The sequence below is a fragment of the Pituophis catenifer genome, unplaced genomic scaffold, assembly GCF_029215685.1.
Source record: "Pituophis catenifer annectens isolate HBS135680 unplaced genomic scaffold, rPitCat1.0.hap2 SCAF_15, whole genome shotgun sequence".
Lineage (NCBI taxonomy): Eukaryota > Metazoa > Chordata > Lepidosauria > Squamata > Colubridae > Pituophis > Pituophis catenifer.
In genome coordinates this window covers 11,004,011-11,031,717 of record NW_027256895.1, presented here as the reverse complement: position 1 = coordinate 11,031,717, position 27,707 = coordinate 11,004,011, and the positions used below count along the sequence as shown (strand labels likewise).

The 27,707-nt window shown below is 43.1% G+C and overlaps 1 protein-coding gene across 1 annotated transcript; it reads left to right on the top strand.

The window, feature by feature from the left end:
- LOC139324275 (long-chain fatty acid transport protein 2-like) lies at nucleotides 1–27,707 on the top strand. The gene is made up of 10 exons (XM_070953995.1): nucleotides 1–478; nucleotides 5,500–5,709; nucleotides 7,273–7,428; nucleotides 9,507–9,631; nucleotides 11,872–12,066; nucleotides 13,087–13,177; nucleotides 21,782–21,980; nucleotides 24,785–24,882; nucleotides 26,092–26,222; nucleotides 27,136–27,707. The coding sequence occupies exons 1-10, from the start codon at nucleotides 1–3 to the stop codon at nucleotides 27,310–27,312; spliced, it is 1,860 nt and encodes a 619-aa protein (XP_070810096.1). The 3' UTR covers nucleotides 27,313–27,707.

The window sequence follows — 27,707 nt, the reverse complement described above, 5'->3', positions numbered from 1 at the left end:
ATGCTGGATCTATACACAGCTGTACTTGGGCTTTTGATTCTTCTGCCCTTGGTGGGAAAATTTTTCTTCCCTTATTTTTGGTTGGATCTGAAAAACCTGATTCAGTTCATGCACATGGGATATCGATGCCACACATATATGAACCGCGTTCCCCCGATCACTCTCTTAGAAATCTTTTTGGCCAGAGTGAAGAAATATTCAGATAAACCCTTGATTCTCTTTGAAGATGAAGTTTATTCCTACCGAGACATTGATAGACACAGCAATCAGATAGCCAGAGTACTGAAGGACTATGTGGGGCTGAAAGAAGAGGATACTATGGCTGTTTTCTTCAAGAACATCCCTGCCTATATCTCAGTTTGGATCGGATTATCAAAGATTGGCTGTACTATGGCGTGTGTCAACTATAACATCCGACTCAAATCTCTGATACATGTGCTGAAATCTTGCAAGGCTAAAGTTCTTCTATCAACTCCAGGTGAGAGAATCATGTAGGAAAATGCTTCCATAGAAAATACCCTGTGTTTCCCAAAATAAGACATCCCCTGATAATAAGCCCAATCAGGCTTTTGAGCACATGGCAATAAGGCTAAGCTCTTATTTCAGGTTTCAAAAAAATATAAGACAGGTTTTATTTTGGGGAAAACACGGTAGTAATACGTCATAACTACTGGTCCTTTCTCTTCTTTTAGAGTAGAGTAGAATGGAATGGAATGGAATGGAATGGAATGGAATGGAATGGAATAGAATTCTATTTATATTTATTGTTTCCTAGTATGACTTGATTGCTTATTTGTACCCTATGAATAAAATAGAATAGAATTCTTTATTGGCCAATTGTGATTGGACACACAAGAGATTTGTCTTTGGTGCATATGCTCTCAGTGTACATAAAAAGACAAGATACATTTGTCAAGAATCAGAAGGTGCAACCTTTAATGATAGTCATATCATAATATAGACGCTATAGAGCACTGCACATCAGAACAACTAGACATAAGAACAGTTTTTTTTCCCAAACACCATCACTCTGCTAAACAAATAATTCCCTCAACACTGTCAAACTAGTTACTAAGTCTGCATTACTATTAATCTTCTCATTGTTCCTATCACCCATCTCCTCCCATTTATGACTGTATGACTGTAACCTTGTTGCTGGTATCCTTTAGATTTATATTGACTGTTTTCCTATGACTATTGTTAAGTGTTGTACCTTATGATTCTTGACGAATGTATCTTTTCTTTTATGTACACAGAGAGTGCATGCACCAAAACAAATTCCTTGTGTGTCTAATCACACTTGGCCAATAAAGAATTCTATTCTATTCTATTCTATTCTATTCTATTCTATTCTATTCTATTCTATTCTATTCTATTCTATTCTATTCATAGGGTACAAATAAGCAATCAAATCATACTAAGAAACAATCAATATAAATAGGATACAAGCAAGAAAGTTACAGTCATACAGTCATAAGTGGGAGGAGATGGGTGATAGGAATGATGAGAGGACTAATAGTAATAGTAGTGCAGACTTAGTGAATAGTTTGACAGTGTTGAGGGAATTATTTGTTTAGCAGAGTGATGGTATTCAGGAAAAGAACTGTTCTTGTGTCTAGTTGTTCTGGTATACATTTTTTATGAGCTATAAGCTGGCCCTTTCTTGCACTTTAACATCTTTTAATCAGTTTCTATATGTTTGCTGTTTTAACTTGTGAGTCTCGTAAGTGAAATGGGCAGCTATATGAATTTAAATAAGTAAGTGAGTGGATCACTCCATTGTAGTGGTCTTTTGGACACTAGTATTCAGACGGAAGCATATTTGGGGCAGTATTTTGAGAAAGAAGTCTAGGGCAGTGATGGCTAACCTTTTTTCCCTCAGGTGCCGAAAGTGCGCGCACATGTGTGAAAGTGTGTGCAGGTGCACCCATAATGCAATGCCCCCATGCACTCTGCCCCCCTGCACATGTGCGCACAACCTCCCCACACTGCCATGCCCCCCTGCGGATGTGCATGCGACCCCCATGCTATCTCACACCCCACCCATGTGCGAGGGCCCCCACACACCCGTTTTTGGGCCTAGCAGGCCTACCTTAAGCCTCTGGAGGTTGGAAATGGCCAGTAGGCCTGTTTTTCACCCTCCCCAGGCTTGGATGCTTTCTTGGAGCCTCCGGGAGGGCGAAAACGGCCTCCCCTGGCCCTACAGAGGCCTTCCAGAGGCTGGAAATGGTGCATTTCTGGACTTCCGGGAGTCCCATTCTTTGCTCTCCCAGAGCTTCTGTGTGAGCCCTGTACTTACCTGGCATCCAAAACCGGCCACGTGGAGACTCCTGGGAGGGGATGGACAGTATGAGTGTGGCTAGCCAAAAATCAGCTGGCCAGTGCATGCGCATGCATGGTGGAGCCTAGGACAATGGCTTCCGTGCCCACAGAGATGGCTCCGCGTGCCACCTGTGGTACGTGTGCCATAGGTTCGCCATCACGGGTCTAGGGTCTTTACCGCACTTTGAAGTAAGGAGGTAATTTGCATTGCTATTTAATGAATATCCTAATTCTGGGCCTCTTTGATAAATCTGGATAATCAAGAGCTGTGCAATTATACCACAGTATAGAGATTTATATTGCTTGAAGGTTCCCTATATATATTGAAATGAGCATTGCTCATGAGAGAGCGAGGAAGGGAGAGGAAGATGGAGGGAGGGAGGGGAAAAAAGAAAGATTTGTATGAGTGTGTGTGTGTGTGTGTGAGAGAGAGAGAGATCGAGAGAGAGATTATGGTATCATGCTGCGCCGGTTGGAGGGGTTAGGGGTGGGGGGCACCGTGCTACAGTGGTTCTCCTCCTTTCTCTCTGACCGTACACAGTCTGTGTTGGCAGGGGGGCAGAGGTCGACCCTGAGGCACATAGTTTGTGGGGTGCCACAGGGGTCGGTCCTCTCGCCCCTCCTGTTCAACATTTATGTGAAGCTGCTGGGTGAGATCATCCATGGCTTCGGGGTGGATTTCCATCAGTACGCTGATGATACTCAGCTGTACATTTCCACCCCGGGCCACCCCAATGATGCCCTTGAAGTGATGACCCGGTGACTGGAGGTCGTACGGATCTGGTTGGGGAGAAACAAGCTCAGACTCAACCCCTCCAAGACCGAGTGGCTGTGGTTTCCGGTGTCCCGTCATAGTCAGTTGGTTCCATCACTGACTATAGGGGGTGAGATCTTGGCCCCCTCAGAGAGGGCTCACAACTTGGGTGTCCTCCTGGACTCACAGCTGTCTTTAGAAGACCATTTGACGGCTGTGGCCAGGGGAGCTTTTTATCAGGTTCGCCCGATACACCAGTTGCGTCCCTTTCTGGACTGGGATGCCTTGCGCATGGTCACTCACGCCCTCATCACTTCCCGTCTGGACTACTGTAACACTCTCTACATGGGGCTCCCCTTGAAGAGCACCCAGACGCTCCAGCTGGTCCAGAATGCGGCCGCGTGAGTGATTATGGGGGCGACTCGATGCTCCCATGTAACACCATTCCTGCGCGAGCTGCACTGGCTCCCGGTGGTCTTCCGGGTGCGATTCAAGGTGTTGGTCACCACCTTTAAAGTGCTCCATGGCATAGGACCTGGGTACTTACGAGACCGCCTTCTGCCTCCGATAGCCTCCCACCGACCAGTGTGCTCCCACAGAGAGGGTCTCCTCAGGGTGCCGTCAGTTAGACAGTGTCGACTGGCAACCCCCAGGGGGAGAGCCTTCTCTGTGGGGGCACCTACCCTCTGGAACGAGCTGCCCCCGGAGATTCGTCAGATTCCTGACCTTCGTACCTTTCGCCGCGCCCTTAAAACACTATTATTCCATGAAGCAGGGCTGGCCTAAAATATTATTTTTAATGGGTTATTTTATGTTATTTTAGATTATTGGCCAAACTATTTAATAATTTTAAATTGTTTTTTAACTTTTATACTGTTGGTTTTTATCCTGGCTGTACACCGCCCTGAGTCCTTCAGGAGAAGGGCGGTATAAAAATTTAATAAAACTAAACTAAACTAAACTAAACTTCCACTAATTTGTAAAACCTTTTTACATTGTTTTAATACATTCATTAATCTTCTTATGTATAGGGTAATAATTCATAGAATTATATACATAATGAGTTTATACGTAAGAAATATATACCTTGGACAATGTGAACAATGAAACCAGGAAGGTTGTGTTTGAAAGCAATCTGATAAGTGAAACTTTATTAGCAACTGGGCCCTGTTTAAAGGAGTCAATTTCTACCTTCACTGCATTTCCACCATGTCTTCCAGTGCAGCTGGGTTGAGAAATAAAAGATTTATCACATTCTATTCCTAGAAGAAAACTGGTCATTTTCTGAATGTCTTTCTAGGATAATTTGGCAGGATACTCAGAGATTAGACATGGCATGGGATATTTCTGCATGAAATGGTGCCATTCCTACAGTGGTTTCACCCTATCTTTGTTTGCATTTTTTTATGATTTGAAATGAGTATTATTTTAGTGATCTTCTTGGGCTTCTTAGTAATAATATCCAGCACCATTTTTCTCAACAACCACCTGAAATGGGATTTGTGAATGATATTTTGGAGCCAAATTTGGCAAGCTGTATCATTAAGAGCTGAGGTGGCGCAGTGGTTAGGGTGCAGTACTGCAGCTACTTCAGCTGACTGCTAGTTCAGCAGATCGGCGGATCAAATCTAACCGGCTCAAGGTTGACTCAGCCTTCCATCCTTCCGAGGTGGGTAAAATGAGGACCCAGATTGTTAGGGGGCAATATGCTATTTAGTATACTGTCTTTAGTGTAAGCCGCCCAGAGTCCTCGGGGAGTGGGCGGCATAGAAATATGACTAATAAAATAAAATAAAATAAAATAAAATAAAATAAATAAATAGATATCATGACTATTCTGTTCCTTGGCACTTTGATGATGATGTTCATCCATCATGTTCAAAGAGGACCTTGACACCTAACAGGTTGTGCGCTGTCCATGATGTGTCCGCAGGTAGCTGGTAAGGCCTATACGGGCACGAAATGTTCTGCCATTTGTTGGGCAGACATGTGTTGCAGCATTTGCAGCTCTGGCTTTGCGGAGTGCTCGCTTCTCTTGTGCTATGGTTGTTCTGCTGTCTTCAGATGTCTATCAGCCTGCGTGATCAGCATGCGCCATGTCAATCGATCTTGTGCCAGAGTTTCCCAGAAGGTGGTGTTGATATCCAGGGACTTGAAGGAGGCTTTCAACCAGTAGTGGGATTCTACCAGTTCGGACCGGTTCAGGCAAACTGGTAGCTCCGATGGTCAGCTGGGAATGAACCAATTCACCCCAACAATGAGATGGGCCCGCCCACCCCCCGGCCCGCGCTATTTTCCTACCTTTATCTCCTCAGCTGATTTGTGAGGCAGAGCCGAATGCTGCGCGAATCAGCTGTATTACTCCTCTGTCTCAAAAACGAGACAGTCAATTCAATCAAAAAAAATTTCTTTCTTTTTTCAAGATTTAAAAGATGCCATTGAAGATATCCTGCCTACTTTAAATGACGAAGGGATACGTGTTTTCTATCTGAGTGAGGATTCCCCAACTGAAGGTGTAGAGCCACTGCTCAAACGGATCAAATTAAGTTCTGCTGAATCAGTGCCCTTTTCCTTCAGAGCCAAAGTAACACCTAAATCTGTATGTCTCTATATCTTCACCTCTGGGACCACAGGTGAGGAGCATGAAAGGTGGAGTGGTTGCTGGGAGACCTAGAAGGATAAACTATGCTGTTGGCAGGAAAGACTCTCTGTTGACTTCTGCTTGTATGATTGCATGGTTTTTACGATATGCAGAGCCTAGGTCAGGGTTAGGTAATACTGTAAGTAACAAGGTTAGGTAAGAGGTCATTTTCTTGTGTATCTGCAAAGCTCCTGCTCACCTGACATCATCATCATTATGTCATCATGTCCACCTGTCCACTTTGTATCATCATCATCTTATCCAGTGGTGACATTCAAATTTTTTCTCTACTGGTTCTGTGGGCGTGGCTTTGTGGTGATGGTCCTGTGACTGAATGGGCATGGCCAACTCGATGTCACTCATGGCCATGCCCACTCAGTCACATGATCGCCCACTAAGCCACGCCCACAGAACCCGGTAGGAAAAATCAGGGGTGAAATCCAGCAGGTTCGGACAGGTTCCGGAGAACCGGGAGCGGAAATTTTGAGTAGTTCAGAGAACCAGCGGCGGAAATTTTGAGTACTTTGGAGAACTGGCAAGTACCACCTCTGGCTGGCCCCAGAGTAGGATAGGAATGGAGATTTTGCAATATCCTTCCTCCAGGAGTGGGGCAGGAATGGGGATTTTGCAGTATCCTTCCCCTGGAGTGGTGTGAGAATGGAGATTTTGCAGTATCGCTCCCCTGGAGTAGGGTGGGAGTGGAGATTTTGCAGTATTCTTCCCCTGCCACACCCAAGTCATGCCCACCAAGCCATACCATGCCTACCAAGTCATGCCCACAGAACCGGTAGTAAAAAAAAATTGGATTTCACCACTGGGGAAAAAATGTGTGTATGAGCACCGGAAGGGCTCATAGTGAATGCTATGGCAGGGAGAAGCTGAACTGTTCTCCCTCCATTCACAGCAGAGCTGCTGCTCCCTTTATGGTCCCCCCCGGCCCCCTCCCTGCCAGGGACTACCTTAAAGGGACAGGCTGAAGCAGCCTCTCTGTGAATGGAGGATGAAAAGTTTAGATTCTCTCTGCTGCAGCATTTAATGTTAATGGGTCAAACAGCCAGAAGGGGTGAGCGGTGAGCGGGCAGGCATGGGCAGAGCCAACCAGGGCTGGTTTTTACTGGTTTGGCAAACCGATTCAAATTGTCCCTACTGGTTCTCCCGAACCGGTCCAAACCAGTCAAATTTAACCCCTGATCATGTCATCTAATGATGCTGATGTTGAATGAAAATTGGCATGCTTCAAAGCTTTAAATCATTGATCTGTTCTTCTTCTTCTTCTTCTTCTTCTTCTTCTTCTTCTTCTTCTTCTTCTTCTTCTTCTTCTTCTTCTTCTTCTTCTTCTTCTTCTTCTTCTTCTTCTTCTTCTTCTTCTTCTTCTTCTTCTTCTTCTTCTTCTTTTGCCAGTGAGTGCTTTTGAAATGTCAAAGTCATATAATCCCTAAGTCAGCCATGGAGTGAAGCAAACAATCAGGAAACTGATTGTCAATGGTCGTTTCTTGCTTTTTCTCTAAATTCATTGCATCCTTTATTTCATATTCTCTTTTTCACTTTCCTCCAGGACTCCCCAAAGCTGCTGTCATTTCCCAGAAGAAAGCAATCACGGCTGCCCATCTGTTTCGCCTGTCCAGCATCCATAACAAGGATGTTGTTTATTCTCCACTCCCTCTGTACCACTCAGCTGGATTCCTTGGGTTAATGGGGACCATAGATTTGGGTAGGCACAAAGGACCAGGGAGCCTGGAATACACATAAAGAGACCTTCACCCTCAGAGTGTTATCAAGAGACACAGAGTTCTTATATCATCTTATATTTTATGTATAGCATAAAACAGAGAACATCACAGCCTGCCTCAGATACTTTCCCAGCAAGCTAATAATAATTCTGCATGAAGGAGTTAGGAAAAAAAAGGAGGAGGCAAGCAGGAAGACGTGAAGGCTGTAGTGTCAATTATTTACCAACAGTAATGATGTACAGGCAGGGGAGGGATTCAGCTGGTTCAGACTAGTTCGGGTGAACTGGATGTTAATTTTAATCTGGTTTGCTGAACCGGTTGTTCCAAGGATTGGCTGATTCTGCCCACCCTGCCTGTCCCTCTCAGGAGTCTCCACGTGGCCCATTTTGGATGCCAAGTAAGTGCAGGGTGCACACGAAAACTCTGGGAGGGTGAAAAAGGGGCCTACTGGAAGTAGCAGAAGTCTGGAAATGAGCCTGTTTCCGGCCTCCGGAGAGCCTCCAGAGCCCAGGGAAGGCCGTTTTGCCCTCCTGGAGGCTCCAGGAAAGCCTCTGGAGCCTGGGGAGGGCAAAAAAACAGGCGTACCGGAAGTACCAGAAGTCCAGAAACAGGCTCATTTCCAGCCTCTGGGAGGGTGAAAATGCCCCCTGCCATGGTGCAGGAGGCTGAGTAGGCCACGCCCCCATGGCCACGCCCACCCAGCAACCGGGCAGTGAACCGGTTGCTGAAATTTTTCATTCCCATCCCTGTGTACAGGTAGTCCTTGACTTAAAACAGTTCATTTAGTGACCATTCAAAGTTACAACAGCACTGAAAAAAGTGACTCATTGACCATTTTCACATGACTATTGTATGGGATTTGAACTCGCAATCTCCCTAATGGAAGGACATGAGAATGACATCCCTTTTTGTTTGCTAATTTATTTATTGAAATATTTGTTGCCAGTTATTCCTAATAGGTAATTCTAGGATGGGTCATAGTATCAGTTTTATGCAGAGGTGGGATTCACTTACCTTCCCTACTGGTTCGCAAATGTGAGGGTGCGTGCAGGTGTGCGTGCTTCGCTCACTCGCACCTCCTCTGCACATCCATACGGCCTTCCATGCAAGCGCAGTGGTCGTGCACTATATCTGGGTAGGTGGGTGGACTACCGGTTCACCTGTACCAGTCTGAACCAGCTGAATCCCACCTCTTTACCACTTTACCTCTGAAAGTGGTAAAGGCTACCCAGCTAAGAAAACCTCTTAATTTATGTATTTATTTACCTGATTTATATCTTGACTTTGTCTTCTTCAAATGTCCTGGAGCCAAATCATTTTAGGCCTTTTTAAGCAGGCCTAAAATGGGATTCAGCCGGTTCAGACCGGTTTGGGTGAGCCGAATGATGATTTTACATCTGGTTCACTGAACTGGTAGTTGAGATGACTGGCTGGCCCCTCCACCCCACCTCTCGTCCCCTCCCAGGAATCTCCACATGGTCCGTTTTGTATGCCAGGTAAGTGCAGGGCCAGCATGGAGGCTCTGGGAGGGTGAAAAATGGGCCTCCCGGAAGTTCCAGAAGTCCGGAAATGGGTTCATTTCTGGCCTCCGGAGCGCCTCTGGAACCCAGGTGAGGCCATTTTTGCCCTCCTGGAGGCTCAAGGAAAGCCTCAGGAGCCCGGGAAGGGCAAAAAATGGGCCTCCTGGAAGTTCCGGAAGTTCAGAAATGGGCCTGTTTCCGTTTCTCTGGCCTCCAGAGCCCGGGGGAGGCTGTTTTTACCTTCCCGGAGGCTGGAGGAAAGCCTCTGGAGCCCGGGGATGGTGAAAATGTCTCCCCCCAACACTATGGTGCAGGAGGCCGAGTAGGCCCCACCCACCATGGCTATGCCCACCCAGCAACCGGGCAGAGAGCTAAAATATTTGAATCCCATCCCTATCCTGGAGCCAAATCATTTTAGGCCTTTTTAAGTAACTAGGGGAAGATGCTATTGAAAAGCTGCAGGGTGGAGCATTTCAGCTCAGGGTTCTAACCTAGTGATCACAGCAACTTCCTGAACTTTCTCTCTCTGTTTATTTAAGGAGCTACACATGTTCTGAGGTCTAAGTTCTCTGTTTCTCATTACTGGGATGACTGCAGACGTTATCATGTCACTGTGATCCAGTATGTGGGAGAAATGATGCGCTATTTGTGTAATGCACCAAAGGTAATTGATAAGATGGACTAATACTTCAGAAAACAATATTGCAAAGAATGAGAAGGGAACTGCTTGCCGGATTGTACGTAGCAGTGTCCAAGCAATGCAGATGCAAATCTAGGAGATAACTATGCTTGTATCATATTGTGGAGTCCTAGGCCCAGTTTGTCATGAATGCTAAGCCTGTTTATATATTCCTTTCTCCTATATCCATTCCTTGTCCCTTCATGTAACTGAATTCCCTCCCCTGTTTCTTACTTCATGAAAAAAATGATAATTATACTTGCCAAGCAGAAGGTCATAGAACAGATATATGTAGCTGTACAGATACATATGTATCTATAAATCTATCTATTATAGAGGTAAAAGGGGAAAAAAGAATGGAATTATTACTAATATTTCACAGAAGAATAGCGTTGTATCTTTATATGGGAATATATAATTTAGGTAGACTGATGCTATGGTGCAGTGGCACTATTCCTTCTTATATTCCTCACAGCAAAGTCTTAGCAGGTTGTAAAACACCTGAAAAAGAGCTATGGGAGCTGATCCAGAAATATGGAGGTAAAACAAAGAAAAGTATTCTAAGAAAGATGCCTAGGAGTTTAAAAATGACTGTCTGATACCAACAGGTTTAGGGTTGCTTAGCTTTGCTTTTCTATGACCAGTTTGATTTCAAACTGGCCAGTTCCAAGGCTGGATTAATCTTTTATAGATCTGGAGAATTCTCCTCCAACGAAGGATTACAGAGAGTTTTCAAAAGTAGAAATATTTGTGGGGAGCTTAGTAGGTGACAATATTTCTGTTGAGGAGTTAGAGAGGGAATACTCATTGTTACAGCAAGAGTAAACAACATATTTTCTAGGAATAGTCATTTCAGGGGTGAAATCCAATTTTTTTCCCTACCGGTTCTGTGGGCGTGGCTTGGTGGGCGTGACAGGGAAGGATATTGCAAAATCTCCATTCCCACCCTACTCTGGGGCAAGCCAGAGGAGGTATTTGCTGGTTCTCTGAACTACTCAAAATTTCTGCTACCAGTTCTCCAGAACCTGTTAGAACCTGCTGGATTTCACCCCTGAGTCATTTGGTTATAAATGCTAGAATGTGGTAGTTCCTAATATTTCTGCTTGGCTTTAGTCAATGTTGAGTTCCTGCTACTTGCTCAGAGATGCTATTCAAGTTAATACTAAGGTATTAACCAGAATTTGAAAACCAAACCTGTAACCGGTGACATGGATTTCTATCTGTTTAAACTAAAGGCATCATAGCTACATTAGTGACCAAAATTGTGGAAACCTTTTTGGAAAAGTGTATTTTTGAGGTTTGATGGCTAATAACACCACTTTTTTTTTTTTTTTGAGTTTCAAGATAATCATATTCAACTGCTGGAATGGCCTGGGAATAGCCCAGACCTTAACCCAATTGGAAATCTATGGAGCCGACTAAAGAAACTTGTTAGTCAGAATGACCCAGCAATAAAACCCAGTTAATAGAAGTAAAGATACAATACGAAAAGCAGGTTTTCCAATGTGGTAGTAAATACAAGCAAAACACAAGCAGAGGAGAGGAGTTTCAGTTTCTGTTTTAGTTTTAGTTTTAGTTTCAGAGCAGCATGCAGCTTTAGTACAGAACAGTTGAGCTAAGCCATACCCAGGCTCCTTACTGTCTCCTTGTTGCTCACACAGCAAATACTGTTTCAATTTCCAAACAGCCCTCAATTCTCTCACACACTGACAGGACGCTAGTCAGATAAATACCGATGGAGGCTGGTAGGTTACCCAACTAAGTATTAACTGACATGGTGGTAATTTTTGTATATCTCCTTTTTTCTACATGTTTCATTTTTCTTCTTTATATTGTAACTGCTGTTCTTCATAAAAAGTTATTGCATCCTTCATAAAAGTTACTGCATTACATTCTTGATTAAATTATCTTTCCATTGATATCTAATTTTATGGTACTACTCCAAAAAAAAAAAAAAAGTGGTGTTATTAGGTAGTGGTTGAAAATACACTTTTCCCAAAAGGTTTCCACAATTTTGGCCACTATCGTATGCAACTGTAGTCTGAAATAGATAAAGTTTCCTCATAGATTTGATAGACTAATTGTAAACAATCTTTATGGACTGTCACTCCTTCCCACCATCTTGTAGGATGTTCTTCAAGCAATCTCTTAAAAAAACCTGGTTTGCTGCATAATACAGTATTTATTTTGGAGAACTCTAATTTCCTTGATATCTCACCTTGCAGAGGGACAATGACCGTGACCATAGGGTGAGAATGGCCATTGGCAATGGGATGCGAATTGAGGTTTGGAAGGAGTTCCTGAATAGATTTGGACCCATCAAAATCTTCGAAGTTTATGGAGCTACCGAAGGAATTGCTGGATTCATGAATTATGCAGGAAAAGTTGGAGCAGTGGGAAGGACCAATTTCATATATAAGGTAATGAGAAGAAAATATCTGGGCCACTTCTAGCTGCTTAGACCTCTAGCCTGTATAGACATAGAAATATAGGGTCAAAAATTATATATTTAGAACTATTTGAAATGTAATTGGAGTATTTTAAGAAAAAGACATACATAACCCTAACCCTAACCCTAACCCTAACCCTAACCCTAACCCTAACCCTAACCCTAACCCTAACCCTAACCCTAACCCTAACCCTAACCTTAAAGAACGATAGATATGTTGAGGCCAGGCGTGACAAGGAGTGGCTGAGAGGGGAGGGGCTGGGCGAAGTGCCCCTTGACATGAATGATATTGTGTTTGCCATACCCACCCAGTCACATGCCCATTCAGCCACATGCCCACCAAGCCACGCCCGCAGAACCGGTTGTTAAAATATTTGAATCCCACCACTGGGTTTTCATGCATAAGGTGGGACTAGAATTCACAGTCTCCCGGTTTCTAGGCCAGCACCTTCACCACTACATCAAAAGGTAAGGGTGGGATGCAGTGGTGGGATCCTGCTGGTTTAACAACCAGTTTGGTAATTGTGCAGTTTAACAAAAACTTACCTTCCGCGTTACTGCTGGGGAGTAACACAGGTGAGGCGCAGCAATCCGCTCTGTCATGTGAATCAGCTGTGAAGCTATCGGTCAGTAAAGCGGGAGGGTGGGCCCACCTGGTCATCGTAGCGAACTGGTTCACTCCCAGCTGATTGTCGGAGCTACCGATTCATACAAACTGGTAGAATCCCACCCCTGATGGGATGCCTGATGGAAGTGCATGTCCTCTTGCCTGTGACAAAAAACCTGAGAAATCATCTGTCCAAACATACCTGCTTCTCTGCCTCACTACATCACAGGTTTGTTCAGAGGATAAAGGGAGAGGCTTTAGCTCCACAGGATTTAGCTGGGCCTCTTTATCCAGCATGAAGTTCCTTTTGCTCATCAAACTCATATAAACCTGTCATTCGTGCCTGTTCGGGGCTCATATTTCCACTTGTCTGTTCAATTTCAGAAATTTCTTAACTATGAATTTCTGCAATATGATGTGGATGCAGATCAGCCTGTGAGAGATGAGAAGGGGCTCTGTATCCGAGTGCCTACAGGTATGTTTTCTAAAACAGATGAACAGAAAAGAAAGTGAGACATACTTAAGATAAATCAGACTTTGCATTGTACAAGAATTCACCCCGTAGAAAGAGATACGGCCTTCAGTGTAATCGTTTCAAACCTGCTCCTTCAAATCAATTGAGCTTCAGGAAAAAAACTGTTCTTGTGTCTAATTGTTCTGGTGTGCAGTGCTCTATAGTGCCATTTTGAGGGTGGGAGTTGAAACAGTTTATGCCCAGGATGTGAGGGGTCTGTAAATATTTTCACAGCCCTCTTTTTGACTCGTGAAGTATACAGTTTATAGTTCACTTTATGGTCACTGCACATGGTACAATGCCGTCTTCAGTGTACACTATAACTATAAAAATAAAAACACAAACATACATCCTTTACCTTCTATATAATTGAAATTGAAAACCCGATATTGCACTATTCCGTAGAGTTCAGTATGGCTATTGCCCTGGGATATAAGCTGTTTTTCAGCCTATTTGTCCTTGTCTTTATTGACCTGTACCGTCTGCCAGATGGTAATAGTTCAAAAAAAAAAAAAAAAAAAAAAACGGTGCCTAGGTTGAGATGGATCTTTAAGAATGGTTTTGAACTTAAATCCCTGGCAACATCAGGTATATGGCAGAGTTTCCCAATCTTTCCGGCTTTGCAGACCGGCAGGGGAGGAAAAGGGAATGGTTCTACATCAGCAGCCATAACACGCATGTGCAGCTTCATTTGTGTGAGCAGCATGCACACATGTGCCCGCTGTTCACGCAAATGGAGCACACACGCATGTGCTCTCCCATGGTTCAAGCAAGTGGAGATGCATGCATATGCTCACCCAATGCTTCCATGGCCCAGTTGCAAACAGGTCATGTGTTGTGGCCCATATGCGGCCTGTGCGACTGGTGGCAGATTCGGACAGTGAGGAGGCTGGTGTGGTGCTGTGCTAGCATCCTGTGCAGCTGGCACTCGGCTGGAGAAGCTGTGGTGCCAGAGGCAGGGATTCAGCCAGGGCCTTCAGAAGCTTCCTTAAGTGAAGAGGACAAAGAGGAGGACCCTCTTCTGGATGCATGGGCACGCAGAGCTGCCAAAAGGCAGGAGTGGCTCCTCAAGAGGAGCTCTTCTTGAGAGTAAGGCTTGGGGCTAATTGGCCACTCCCTTAGCCTATTTAAGGAGGAACGCCAACTGAAGCAATTTGCAGGGAACAACTTTGTTCACTCTCCTTTGTGCCTTCCTTGATCTTAGTTCTTTGCAAATTGCTTCTGGGCTTTCTGCCAGTAAGTAAGATTAGTAAGATTAAGATTATTTATTCTTTGGATTCTTGTAGGCTGTTAAGAAAGTTAATTAACAGCCTTTGTTTGGAAAAAAAAACTTACTTAATTTAGTAAACTAAGGTTTGTACAGACTTTGTGTGTGCTGTGTTCTTTGAGATCCATAGCTGGGGCAGAACATCATGGCCCATTAGCAGGCTGCAGCTTGGCAATTGGGGACCCCCTGGTCTATGTCATTTCGTAATATGATATATTATTAAACGAAAATTCACACATCCATTTTTCTATAAAAAAACAAACAAACTTTTTTAAAAAAAGTTTCTAAAACTTTCACTGTTTAGGAGACCATGTGTAAAAATTATCAAGCTGGCAGCTGTGATTGTGCAATCAAAACCTTAACCCTTTTAATATTTACTGAGGCATGTGAGTTTTGATCATGATATTGCAGCCAATCCAGTGGTGGTATTCAGCCGGTTCGCACCGGTTCAAGCGTTGTTGTTGTTAAATTACCCCTGCTATCAAAGTGGATCCTGGGTGTTGCGCTGACTCCAATGGAGAAATGGGCAACGGAGCAGCCGGCATGAGGGAAGCAGAAGGCTTCTTTCCCTCCTCCTTCCCTTGTGCCAGCCGCTCTGTTGCCCATTTCTCCATTGCAGTGCAGTGCCCAGGATCCACTTTGATGTGGGGGGGGTGTAATTTAACAACCAGTTCACCCAAGGTCAGGTTGGCCATTGTGGAAGGCTCATCCCGCATGTGTGGCAGAGCTTGAGGATGAGGATGGGCCATGCCTCCCACAATAGCCAACCTGTCTTTACAAAACTGGAATTACAAAACTGACAAAGAAATTGTTGTGACCTAGGCCCAAATAACTATTACCAGACACATTCATTCCTAAGCAAACATATTTTATTAGAACAGCTGAGAATTACTTCATTCTCAGCTTAATCCAAATTAATTCCAAAACAAATTCTTCATAAACAGTCCTTCGGCCTTATCAACAACCTTTTTCTCCTTTGGCATCTGCTTTGGGCCTAGTAGGCCTCCCTGCAGCCTCCTGGGAGCAAAAATGGGCCATAGGGGGGCATGCCGCACTACCCCACACCCTGTTTTTGGCCTAGTAGGCCTCCCTGCAGCCTCCTGGGAGCAAAAATAGGATGTGGGGGGGGATGCACCACAACCCCCATTCCCCATTTTGGGCTTAGTAAGCCTCCCTGCAGTTATAACCCATAATGCAATGCATGCACAACCCCCCCATGCGCACCCCACCCACCTGCGCATGCACATGCATTTCTTGTATGTGCTCTGCACCCTCGCATGCACAGCTGGCCGGCGAGAGGTATGAGCGCATGTGCGGTGGAGCTGGGCTGGGGTGATGGCTCACCTGCCCGCAGAGAGGGCTCTGTGTGGTACCTGTGGCAGCATGCCATAGGTTCACCATCCCAGAGATAGCCTATCCCAGTGATGGCTAACCTTTTTGCCATCGTGTGCCAAAAGCAGGGGAGCATGTGGGGGAGGGTCACATGCATGCATGCCCATACACATAATTCAATGGCCCCACGTCCCGCCCACACTCCTCCTGCTTTTGGCTCACAACGGCAAAAAGCCAGAAGCTTTCTTGGAGCCTGGAGAGGGTGAAAACTGCTGCCCCCACCACCACCCCGAGGCCCTCCGGACGCTGGAAATGGCCCATTTCCTGACTTCAGTCAGCCCAGAAGACCTGTTTTTCACCCTCCCCAGGCTCCAGAGGCTTTCTTGGAACCTGGGGAGGGTGAAAACGGCTTCCCCCACCCCTCCGGAGTCCCTCCAGAGGCTGGAAATAGTCCATTTCCCGACTTCCAGTGGGCCCAGAAGGCCCAAAATCAGCTGGCTGGCACCCGCACGCACACTGGAGTTGAGTTAGGGCAAAGCTCGCGTGCCCGCAGATATGGCTCTGCGGGCCACCTGTGGCACCCGTGCCATTGGTTCGCCATCACGGGCCTATCCATTCAAGACAGAGCATATATCAACAATCCATTCATATCAACCGATAGTCACACTCCCTTTGAACACATTGGATGATGATGATGTCATGAGGACACAGTGCAAAAAGTATTGCTAGCACATACTTATGCTGGTGAGGAAAGTGCAAGCGAGAAAAGGCTGAGAACTCACTTTTGTTAAGGTTATTGTTGTTGTGTTACCAACCAGCAGAGTAGATTGCACAGAGAAACATTGCTGAGAGCAATGAATAAGAGATAAGCAAACTGGTTTATCAAAAGCTTACTTTATAGTAGAAAAACAGTCTCATAGTCTTTAAACAAATTCCAAGTCTTTGCCAGTAAATCAGTCCAGTAGTTACAGAATCTTCTTACCCAACAAACAGTAGTTGGTTACAATAACAAACTCACTCTGGTTCACGATGTTGCAGATCCATCAAACAATCATTACCAGATAACAACTCCTCTCAATGGTAGCTTATCATATCAGCTTCATCATCTCATCATCTTCATAGCAGCTTCATCATCATCAGCAGATCATAGCAGCAACTGAACACGTTGCATTACCTTGCTTAAATATTCTTACAACCAGTAATTATGTGATTACAGCATGACTTAGCATTAAAGCCACATAATACAGTTACAGCTTAAAGTTACAGTATACTTATATTGCCTGTACAACATAGTTAGGCTCAAACCATATCCTAACATTCTCCCCTTTGGACAGGTCAATATATACAGTTTAGATTCTTAATCCATAGCTTTCACAACACGTTTTATGTTTTATAGCACCTTGCGCTTTGGTAAAATTATCAGCTATATTGTCTTCTGACATACAATATTCCAACTTAACCATGTTGCTTTGGATACACTGACGAACATTCAGATACCTAATGTCAGTATACTTAGTTCTAGTTTTAACTGCTAAATTTGTTGCCATTTTTATAGCAGCTTGGTTGTCCTCATGTATTACAATTGGATAATCCATATTCAAACCAATATCCATCATTAGTTGTTTGTAATAAATCAGATCTGTACAAACTAGTGACAAACATGAGAACTCTGCCTCCATAGTCGATAGACTTATATGTTTTTGACGAATTGATTTCCAGCCAATCAAACAATTGTCCAACATGATAGCTATACCTGATGTGGATTTTCTGGTGGTCACATCAGTAGCAAAACTGGCATCAGCATATGCACTTAATATTAAATCATTGTTAGGTTCTAGATACAATGCATAATGCATCGTCATTTTCAGATATCTTAATATACGCTTTGCAGCCTGCCAATGCCTATCAGTTGGCTCTGCATTATATTTCGCTAATTGGTTTACTCCAAATGAAATATCAGGTCTTGACCAATTGCTTATATAAGATAGACTACCTATAAGAGACTGGTAGATTTCCTTACTAAATTTAGGACTTTGGATTTCTCCTTGTTGAAAATCCTGTGCCATAGGCGTTTTAGCTGGCTTACATAGCTCCATGCCATAACGTTTTAACATTTGGCTTATTTTGCTAGATTGAGATATTTTATAACCTCTAGCTGTTTGATTGATATCTAAACCCAAATAATGCCTAATATTTCCCAAATTTCTGATCTTAAATCTGGCTTCTAACTGTTTAACAATATTTATGGCTTCCTTGTCAGTTTTAGTTATTATGGCTATATCATCTGTAAACAATAACAAAAATGATACTACACCATTATTTTCTCTTTTAAAGAGACACTTATCCGCTACACCTTCATGAAAACCTATCTTATTTAGCTCTTTCACTATACATTGGTTCCACTCAAACCCTGATTGTCTCAAACCATAAAGGCTTTTATTTAACTTCCAACAATCAGTGTGGTTTTGTGTTTCAACTCCTAAAGGCTTCTTCATATAGATAGTGTGTCTCAATGGAGCATGCAAGTATGCTGTCTCTACATCTATATGGTTAATGCTATATTTATGCTTAGCTGCCCACACTAGCATTGTTCGTAAAGTACTTGCTCATAAACTAGGAGCAAAAACCTCATCAAAATCCTTTTCGGTCTGAGAAAAACCTTGAGCTACAAGGCGAGCTTTATGGGTTACTGTCCCATCTATGCTTTTCTTAATTTTGTAAACCCATCTACAACCTATTAATTTCTCACCAGGTGGCAATTTCACAGTTTCATAAACACCTAACTTAGTTAAAGAATTAATTTCCTTACTCATTGCCTCCTTCCAAGCATTCTGCTCCTTTTCAGGATAAAGCCTGATATCCTCAAAACTTGAAGGCTCAATATTCACTTGGCAAACTACGGTTGCTTTATATCGATCAGGTGGATGCCTTTCCCTAGTAGATCTCCTAGGTAAAACAGGACTTACAGCAGATGATTCATCTGACTCCTCCCCTAAAACTGCATCCTCTAAATCTACTTCCTGTTCTTCCTCCTTGATAGAGAATTCTACATTATCTAAATCCTCAGGAATATCATCAGGAATATGATGCTCTATACTAACAGTATTATCATGTCTATAATCTGCACCTTCTAGTTTATCCCATTCTTCGTGCTCTAGAAATTTAGCACTTGCACTACAGTATACATGAGTAGTTCCCTGTGCCCAAAATCTAAAAGATCTATGATTTGATTCATAGCCAACGAAAAACATTTTTCTGGCTCTCTGTTGATCATTTCTCCTTAAATTAGATGGAATATGTACCCAAGCTGGGGTTCCAAATGTGTGTAAGTAACTAAGATTTGGTTTCCTCCCATGCCATAAGGTGAATGGTATTTCTCCTGTAGAGGAATGAACTACGTTGTTTAACACATGGTTAGCACACATAACAGCCTCACCCCATAAATTTTCAGGCAAACCAGAATCTGCCAACATTGTTCTAGTCATGGCTTGTAATGTCTGACCTCGTCTTTCAATAAACGAATTGTGTTCTGGTCTGTATGGAGCAGACCGTTTATGTTGGATCCCTGCATCCTGCAAAAACTTTTCCAATCTATGGTTGGTAAATTCTGTACCATTATCAGTCACTAAGCATTTAACCTTGAATTTCTGTTTCCTTTCCACAAAACGTAGCCAGTTGTTAATATGCTGGAATGTTTCACATTTTATTTTCATAAGATAACAGAATCCGTATCTTGAATAATGGTCTACTATGCTCAGAATATAGCAGGCACCTCCTATACTGGGTTTCTTGGGTCCAATTAGGTCTATAAACACTACCTCTAATGGATTTGTGGTTTTAAAACCATTAACACGGTTTGCTGGTGTAACCCTACTTTTTTGCTGACTACAGGCATTGCAATTTAGATATTTACTACATGCTTGTACCTTTATCCCTTCAGATAATTGAACTGTTTTCTTTAACGTCCTGAAATTTAAATGCCCAAGTCTCCAGTGTAACAGATGAATACATTCATCATGTGGTTTAACATTCTTATAAACAGACTTAGACTTAGCCATCAATACTGGGTTATCCCTTAAAATAAATAAATCATTCTCTAAACTTGCAGTAACAACTTTGCCATCTTTCTCAATAAAGCATTTATCATTTTTAAATGTTACTGTAAACCTAAAATTCAATAATGATTTAACAGACAATAAATTGAATTTTAACCCAGGAATATATAACATAGGCAATGGTTCATTATTAAATGACCAACGAGCAACACCCTCTCCAGCTACCTTAACCTTCCAGCCATTTGCTAGTTTAACATGCTGGTTACTCTTCTCCATTTTTACAAAAAATTTTCTATTTCTAGAAATTGATTGAGAAGCACCACTATCAACAACCCAACAATCCTGGTTAACATCAGTAGTTGAACTGGATATAGCTAAATTACAACCCTTCTTGGGTCTAGTATTGTTCCTAACAGGCATTTTCTTATTCTTACAATAGTTAGCTATATGCCCTTTAGCCCCACAAGCAAAACAACGTTTTACAATATAGGCAGTTGAGTACATTTTTTCTTCTTTTGGCTGTTGCACTCTCAACTGATCCCTTTCTTGTCTTCTTTTGGATTCTTCTAATAACCTACCGGTTATGCCAGCCAATGTCAGTTCATCTCTGGACAAAACCTCTAACGAAGAAACATAGTCATCATAACTATCGTTCAATGAAGAAAGAATTATATAAACTTGTTGTAGTTCTGAGAAAACAAGGTCTTTTTCATGCAGCTCCTGGAAAATTCTGGTCATGGATTCCAAATGAGCCATCATATCTCCACCTTTAAGAAGATGTTGTTTAAATAATCTCTGTGTGAGATAAATATGAGCACCCACAGAGTCACGAACATATAGTCTCTTCAACTTGGTCCAACACCTAGCAGCAGACTCTTCACCACGAATATGGACAAGCTGCTGGTCACCCAGTGTTAGTCCAATAATGCAAAGAGCTTGTTCATTGTCTCTGTTAAACTTGGCTAATTTCTTCTCATCTTCCTCATTAGCAGGATCCCATGCTGTTACATCCGGTAAATTATTAACTATGTCCCACAGTCCTTCTCTACGCAGAAGTAGAGTACATTTTGCAGACCAGGATACATAGTTTGTTCCATCCAGCCGGGTTATCATGGAAAAATTTGCTGCTTGTTCTAGTGCCATCTTCACTTGGATTGTTTATCACAAACACAGTTTGTTCTATTCACATTAACTCTCAGTTTAGCTTTTAGCAATCCTAGTTAGTTATGGTTTGCTCTGGGCCCATAACCAATGTTAAGGTTATTGTTGTTGTGTTACCAACCAGCAGAGTAAATTGCACAGAGAAACGTTGCTGAGAGCAATGAATAAGAGATAAGCAAACTGGTTTATCAAAAGCTTACTTTATAGTAGAAAAACAGTCTCATAGTCTTTAAACAAATTCCAAGTCTTTGCCAGTAAATCAGTCCAGTAGTTACAGAATCTTCTTACCCAACAAACAGTAGTTGGTTACAATAACAAACTCACTCTGGTTCACGATGTTGCAGATCCATCAAACAATCATTACCAGATAACAACTCCTCTCAATGGTAGCTTATCATATCAGCTTCATCATCTCATCACCTTCATAGCAGCTTCATCATCAACAGCAGATCATAGCAGCAACTGAACACGTTGCATTACCTTGCTTAAATATTCTTACAACCAGTAATTATGTGATTACAGCATGACTTAGCATTAAAGCCACATAATACAGTTACAGCTTAAAGTTACAGTATACTTATATTGCCTGTACAACATAGTTAGGCTCAAACCATATCCTAACAACTTTGTCTTTTGGGAAGTTATTAGCAACTGATGATTGGAAGATCGGATAATCCTTATTTAGAGGTGCTATTGGTTCCTTGTTGTGAGACTACTTGATTCCACTTGATTCCCTTTTGATTTTTCTAGGACAGGCGGGTTTACTGGTGATGAAGATAAGTAAGACAGTCCCATTTGAAGGCTATGCAGGAGATCATGGAAACACAGAGAAGAAAATTCTGCGTAATGTCCTGAAGAAAGGAGACAGTTATTTTAATACCGGAGATCTTTTGAGGGAAGACCAGGAAGGTTTTATCTATTTCCATGATCGGGTGGGAGATACTTTCCGGTGAGTCTCACTATTCATAAATTGGATCTGTAGTTTTGCCTGTCTGAAGTAAAATATTGAACGGGGACAGGATTCATTTGTGTTCACTGATACTTTATGACTTTTTATTGCCGTTAAAAATTTGACTGAGGACAGTACTGTTCAAAGATAGAGAACCAGTTTGGTTTAATGGTTAAGAGGCACCAAGTTAGAAGCAGGCTGGGTGACTCTGGGTCAATCACGCTATCTCAACCCATTGAGAGAGTTCGTTGATCAATACTTGGTTGATCCCCTCAAAAATGTGGATCCTGCACAGGGGTGGGATTGAAAAATTTTTAGCATCCGGTTTTCTGCCACGTTGCTGAGTGGGTGTGGCCATGGGGGCATGGCCTAGTTGGCTTCCTGCACCATGGCGGGAGGGTGACAATTTTGCCCTCCCCAGGCTCCAGAGGCCTTCCTCAAGCCTCCTGGAGGGCCAAAACAGCCTCCCCGGGCTCCAGAGACCCTCCGGAGGCTGGAAACAGGCCCATTTCTGGACTTCTGGTACTTCCGGTAGGGCTATTTTTCGCCCTCTGCAGGCACTGTAGGCTTTCCTCGAGCCTTCGCAAGGGCAAAAACAGCCTCACCCTGAAGCCTTCCGGATGCCAGAAATGGGCCCATTTCCAGACTTCCAATACTTCCAGTAGGTCCATTTTTCACCTTCCCAGAGCCTCTGCATGGGTCCTGCACTTACCTGGCACCCAAAATGGGGCACGTGGAGACTCCTGGGATGGGGTGGGCAGGGTCAGCCAGTCCTTGCAACTACCGGTTCATCAAACCAGATTAAAATTAACATCCGGTTTTCCCGAACTGATCCAAACTGGCTGAATCCCACCTCTGATCCTGCACCTGTTGGAAAATGGAGGAAGAGGAGGAGGAGGGGGAGGAGGGGGAGAAGGAGGAGGAGTTCAAAGATGCTGGCTAATCCTTAGATAACTAATCTAGGATTTTGAATTCAATTATTATTTATTATTTATTATTTTATTCAATTTGTATACCGCCCTTTTCCTAGTGGACTCAGGGTTAGGGTTAGGGCTAGAACCGGTAGTTTAGCCAGAACTAAAACACATACCAATACAAAATTTAAAATTATTAAAAGAATTACATAACTGGCCCAATTTAAAACAATTCAATTAAAACCCAATGACAATTTAAAAACTAAAAAACTAAAAAAGACTAAAAAAGGGGGAGGGGGTTCACGCCAGCCCTGCTTGATGCAAAAGAAAAGTTTTCAGAGCATGGCAAAAGACCCGGAGATCCAATATCCTTCGTATCTCCGGGGGCAAATCGTTCCAGAGGGCAGGAGCTGCCACAGAGAAGACCCTCTCCCTGGGGGTCGCCAGCCGACATTGCCTGGCTGACGGAACCCTGAGGAGTCCCTCTCTGTTGGAGCGTACTGGTCGGTGGGAGGCTATTGGCAGCAGAAGGCGGTCCTGCAAATACCCAGGTCCTATGCCATGGAGCGCTTTAAAGGTGGTAACCAACCACCTTTATTTGGTTCATGAAATATCCAATATGAATCACATCTCTGCTTTGAATAATTTCAAAGCAGAAACAAAATCATCCCTAAGAACTCTAAAGAACCAAATTATTGCTATTCTACAACAATACGCTATACTGCTGTATTTAGAGGGTATGAAACAACTCCCAGAATTCCCCAACCAGCATACATCATAAAGTTGCTAGGATTGAAAAATACTCTATAAATCGTACAACTGAACAACAACCCACCCACCCCCTATCTATGGCACCAACCCATACAGGACACTGATGATGGTCCCAAGTCTGGTAATAATTGTCTGCAAGGAAACAAGCAAGCTCGGAGAGCACTAAAACCTAACATTTCAACCCTGAGCTGCATATATTCCTTTTCCAATGGATAACATATTTTGTTAGATTTTATGTGATGGTGACCTAATCCATGCTTATATTATAATTAATCAATGGTTTATTCCATTAACATGGGTTAACAAAGTAATTATCACTGTTATTTTCTTTTAACGCTCTGTCAGTCATGGGCATTTATTCACACAAACATTATTTACTATGCTTGAGTGCAGGGGTGGGATTCAGCTGGTTCGGACCGGTTCGGACAAATCGGATGCTAGTTTTAATCTTGTTTGCCGAACCAGTAGTTGTAAGGACTGGCTGACCCTGCCCATGCCTCCCCACCCCTCCCAGGAGTCTCCACACTTTTAGATGCCAGGTAACTGCAGGGTCTGTGCGGAGGCTCTGGGAGGGCGAAAAATGGGCCTACTGGAAGTTCCAGAGGTCCAGAAACGGGCCTGTTTCTGGCCTCCGGAGGGCCTCCAGAGCCCATGGAGGCCATTTTTGCCCTCCCTGAGGCTCAACAAAAGCCTCCAGAGCCTGGGGAGGGCAAAAAAGGGGGTATTGGAAGTACTGGAAGTCCAAAAATAGGCCTGTTCCCGGCCTCTGGAGGGCCTCTGGAGCCCAGAGAGGCTGTTTTTGCCCTCCCAGAGGCTCGAGCAAACTGCCCATCCAGCAACCAGGCAGAGAACCAGTTGCTAAAATTTCTGAATCCCATTCCTGGCTGAGTAACCATAGTAAATAACTTCCTCTATTGTTAGGACTTCTCCCTATGCTTGCTAGCAGGCTCATCCCCTTGAGTTTACCTCAGAGAGTTAAGTAACATGTTCCCCTGGTCACAAACTCAGAAATAAATCTTGTGAGTGAAGCCATCTACAGGAATATCCAAATGCTAAATAATACATTATTAATACATTCTACCGATCCGTTAAAGAAATAAATCCCTCCTGTTTTGGCAGTTGGAAAGGTGAGAACGTGGCCACCACTGAGGTTGAGATGACATTGGCAGTTTTGGATATCATTGAGGAAGTCAATGTATATGGAGTACCAGTGCCAGGTGAGTTTGAAACACCTATACACTCTTCTACACACCAGTGGTGGTATTCAGCCAGTTCTATCCAGTTCAGATGAACTGGTAGCGGTGGTTGCGGGAGGCTCCCCCCACTGACAAGTTGGCTAGATTATTCATTACCTGTAGTCTATCAGTTATTTCACATCTGTAAATTGATTGATACAAGTCCAAGGTAGAAAAATCTAAGTTAGATAGAATAGAGAAGCAGTCCCATATTTTCTTTCAGTTAGTGCCATCTTGAAGTTTTACCTTGCACTGCAAGTAGACCTGCAACATTATGTGCAACTACTCTTTAGTTACTGTACTTTTCAAAGTATAAGACACATTCCCCCCCCCAAAAAAAAAGAGGATGAAAATTTGGGTGTGTCTTATACACCTAATGTAGCCAAAAACGTGAGGTATAGAGGCTGCAACGGTCTGTGGCAATCCCTGAAGCCTGGAACAGCTGATTGGGGATATTCCAGGAGGCCAATCCACCCACCAATCAGCTGCTTGTGCTGAATCAGGCTGCAATAATGTGCTAAATCAGGCTGCAATAATGTGCTGAAGCTGACCTGACTGTTTGCTATTTGCACACACAAGTAACTGATTCAGCAGGATTCAATAACTTCTCTTTATATATAATACAACACATGAAGTAAATATACAATAGCAAAAGCAGGTTTTCCAACGTGGTAGTAAATACAAAAAAAAAAAACACAAGCAGAGGAGAGGAGTTTCAGTTTCAGTTTCAGTTTTGAACAGCAGACTAGTTTAGAGCTCAGCACAGACTCAGAGCCATGCCCAGGCTCCTTGCTGTCTCCTTCCTTGTTGCTCACACAGCAAATACTATTTCAGTTTCCAAACAGCCCTCAACTCTCTCACACACTGACAGATGAATACCGATGGATGCTGGTAGGCAGAGGCAGAATTTTGTTTTTCTTATTTTCCTCCCCAAAAACTAAGGTGTGTCTTATACTCCGAAAAATTTGGTACATAACAAAAATGGATATTTTGTGATATGGGAAGTAGCAGGATAAGGCTAAATCATAGCATCAGTCATGATCTGAGCATGAGATATTGTCAGCTTCATGGGGACAGAAGATAGAATGAGGGTCACCAGGCCTAGCAGTAGCAACCAACAATTTTATTATTATTTTTTTTGTATACAACATATAGCCTTATTGTCAATTATCCCATTCTGGTTTGTTCCAGGACATGAAGGAAAGATTGGGATGGCAGCCATACGGCTGAAGGATGGGTGCCCCTTTGATGGAAAGAAACTGTTCATGCATACCAAGGATTATCTCCCTAGCTACGCCATACCCCACTTCATTCGTATCCAGGTGAGAAACAGTTGATTTATGCTCTTGCTTACCATTAGAAAAAAAATAACTCAAAACCACATACCTCAGCATCTTAAAGTATAATAGAAGTAGAAGTGCTGATGCCAATCATAATATGAGTGGAAAGGAAATAAAGGTTTGATTTTATTTTTTTAAAAAAGAATAACAACCATAACTGGAATAAATTATACTAAGGATTGCTAGTAATGAAAGTTACCAACTGAATCTGCACAGAGTTTCTTTGCTTTAAAAATGCTTTCATTTTATTAAAAAGTAGAAGTATATCGATGATTTATGAGCTGTGGTGGTGCAGTGGTTAGAGTGCCGTACTGCAGGCAACATCTGCTGACTGCCGGCTGCCCTCAATTTGAGTTTGAGTAAAATGAGGACCCAAATTGTTGGAGGCAATATGCTGACTCTGTAAATTGCTAAGGGTTTCAAGGAAAGCCTCCGGAGCTGGGGAGGGTTAAAAACAGGCCTCCTGGAAGTTCCGGAAGTCCAGAAATGGGCCCATTTCTGGCCTCCAGGGGGCCTCCAAAGCCCAAGGGAGGCCATTATCACCCTCCCGGAGGCTCAAGAAAAGCCTCCAGAGCCTGGGGAGGGTAAAAACAGCCCCTTCATCATGGTGCAGGAGGATGAGTAGGCCACACCCGCCATGGCCACACCCACCCAGTAACCAGGCAGAGAGCCAGTTGCTAAATTTTTTGAATCCCACCATTAAGAAAGTGGTGTGATGGATTTTCTTGTGGGGGAATAACACTTGTTGGGAATCCATCGAACAAATTTCTTTAATTTGTCTCACACTCGGAGAATAACGGAAGCACCATTCACTAGCTTTGTTAATGAGGCAGGGCAATCGCGAAGGACAAATTCTCATCTCTTTGTTTTCACCGCTGCCTTATACTTCCTGCAGGAAAAGCTGGAGATCACAGGAACTTTCAAGCAGTGCAAAGCTCAGCTGGTGAGAGATGGATTCAATCCTGCCACCATCAGTGATCCCCTCTTCTTCCTGGATCACTTGGAGAAGAACTACACACCCATGACGGAGGAGATCTACAACTCCATTTTAGAAAAGAAAAGAAAACTCTGAAAGAAGGTTCAAAGAGGAGCATAGCAGTGTTATCTGAACAGCTTGAGAAGTGGCAGGACCTCCGATGGCAGCCACTCATGTTTTGATTTTGCTCAAGAAGGAAAGATCTATGGCCAGAATATTAACTCTTCTTAATGTATTTGTACAGTAGTGGCCAAAATTGTGGAAACCTTTTGGGAAAAGTGCATTTTCTAAAACTAGCTAATAACACCACTTTTTTGGGGAGTAGTACCATAAAACTATATATCAATGGGAAGATAATTTAAACAAGAATGTTATGCAATAACTTTTGTGAAGGATTTGCTATTAGAATAGCAGTTACGGTATAAAGAAGAAAAGTGAAACATGTAGAAAAAACGAGATATACAAAAATGATCACCATAGAAAAAACGAGA

Bases quoted from the DNA above. Each gene is read 5' to 3' on its own strand.
- LOC139324275 (XM_070953995.1), top strand. From the start codon at position 1: ATGCTGGATCTATACACAGCTGTACTTGGGCTTTTGATTCTTCTGCCC. The intron at 7,429-9,506 runs GTAGGCACAAAG...TGTTTATTTAAG, and splicing joins AATGGGGACCATAGATTTGG to GAGCTACACATGTTCTGAGG. The intron at 13,178-21,781 runs GTATGTTTTCTA...TGATTTTTCTAG, and splicing joins CTGTATCCGAGTGCCTACAG to GACAGGCGGGTTTACTGGTG.